This window comes from Chrysochloris asiatica, unplaced genomic scaffold (assembly GCF_000296735.1).
Source record: "Chrysochloris asiatica unplaced genomic scaffold, ChrAsi1.0 scaffold00597, whole genome shotgun sequence".
Classification (NCBI taxonomy): Eukaryota; Metazoa; Chordata; class Mammalia; order Afrosoricida; family Chrysochloridae; genus Chrysochloris; species Chrysochloris asiatica.
The window spans coordinates 226488-228540 of NW_006409115.1; the positions used below are offsets into that span (position 1 = coordinate 226488).

At 36.5% G+C, this 2053-nt stretch overlaps 1 protein-coding gene across 1 annotated transcript; it reads right to left on the minus strand.

Moving 5' to 3' along the window:
* Nucleotides 1-466: 466 nt before the first annotated feature.
* On the minus strand, nt 467-1402 carry LOC102822834 (olfactory receptor 5L1-like). Its single transcript, XM_006877773.1, has one exon. The coding sequence runs from the start codon at nt 1400-1402 to the stop codon at nt 467-469; it is 936 nt and encodes a 311-aa protein (XP_006877835.1).
* Nucleotides 1403-2053: the final 651 nt, after the last annotated feature.

Below are 2053 nucleotides of genomic sequence, written 5' to 3' on the forward strand. Positions count from 1 at the left end.
GGAAATCTCATAAAGTGAGATTATGCTATGCATAAAGTGTTTAACAAAGTTGTGTTCTTCATTGTAAAAAGAAAACAAAAACTATAACAATGGGAACAGGAATTCAGTTTTGAAGAGAATCATAGTTTCCAATATGAATACCAAGAGATTGTCAATTTGCCATTAGATTTTTAAGTTATTACAGCAAATTGAATGTCTGTTTCTTAACAACGTAATTCATATATTTACTTAAAATATCAATACATTAAAGAAAAGCAAATACATGAACTAAGCTTTGTTTTGTTTCATTTTTTAAAAATTTATACCCAATCCTTTTATTAACTGCAAAAGCAAAGGTATGGATAAATCAAAAACAATAATTCCAAGCACCTTTTTCCTTGAGAAGTTCTCCAATCTAACACCTTACTCACCCATCCCTCTACCACCTTCCACTGTGAAACCATGAGTCCTGCTAAACAAGTTTCCTCTAGGAAAATATTTTGAGATCCATCATTTTCCTGAGAGCTTCTTTCACGTCCTTGTTCCTCAGGCTATAAATCAAGGGGTTCAGCATAGGAATCACCACAGTGTAGAACACTGTGGCTACCTTGTCTGTGTCCGGACTGTTGTCAGAGTTGGGCCGACAATAATTAAAAAGTATTGTTCCATGAAAGACAACAATGGCTGTGAAGTGGGAGGCACAGGTGGAAAACGCTTTGCGCCTTCCCTCTGCAGAGCGCATCCTCAGGATGGTGATGAGAATAAACAAGTATGAGGTGAGGATAACCACAATGGTGATGATCTCATTGAATGTGGCCACAATGTACACTAGCAACTCATTCATAGAGACATCAGAGCATGCCAGAGATAAGATAGGTGGTAGATCACAAAAGAAGTGGTTAATCACATTTGAATGATAGGATGGAATTTCTAGAGCCAAACACATGTGAATCAGAGAACACACAGATCCACATAGGTAGCAGCCAGACACCAGCCCCACACAAAACTTTTGGGACATAATAATCATGTACAGCAATGGGTTGCAGATGGCCACAAAACGGTCATAGGCCATCACAGCCAGCAGGATGACCTCAGTGATTACACATGTGCAGAACAAGTAGAACTGTACAGTGCAACCCACAAAGGAAATGGCTTTGGCTTTGTCTAAGATGTTGTCCAGCATCTTAGGCACAATGATGGTGGAGTAGCAGAAATCCACAAAGGACAAGTGACTGAGGAAAAAGTACATGGGGGTGTGTAGCTGAGAGCTGACCTGAATCACTGTAATCATACCCAGATTTCCCAACACTGTGACTCCATAGATTAGAAGAAACAACAGGAAGAGGAAGACCCTCAGCTCAGGGATGTCTGATAATCCCAGGAGAATGAACTCGGTCACTGTTGTGCAGTTATTCTGGTCCATTGTCCAGCTTTATTTGAGGTTGGAGAAAATAAATCAATTAATTAAATATCAGTCTCCATTATGTGACCCCAAATTCAAATATAATTATCTTTTAAAAACGGACGTGAGAAGACATAGCAGAGTATTTTAGGCAGCAAAGAAATGAGACATTACTTTTGTGACTTTTAAGAAAATTGCAGACATCACAAACTATATACATGGCTTACAGTTTGGTTCTCAGATCACACAGAAGTATTAACATCTACAGAAAGCTATATGATTCTTAAAATTTAACATGGAACAGAAATGAATCATTAGAAAGAGCTTAAAATATTATTAATTATCATTACTGACCCATAGAATTCAAATCCCCTTTGTTCCATGGCAAATTCTACAATCAATATTCCACATATTGATATCCTGGAAAATAAATTTGAGAATACATAACACCCTTCTGTGATTCTTCTATTGAAATGATGGGATGAATTCTATTTAAGATGGCTAACTCACAAGTGTTCTTTTTATCAATATTATTCAAATGTAGACTATAACTTTTCTATAAAATGAACATAAAGGTGTGTTTTTTTCCAATTATACTATTTTATCCTGTTCATGGTTAGTGGTATTCGATATTCTCAAATACTAATTTCCTAAACCTATATCCCTGTTATG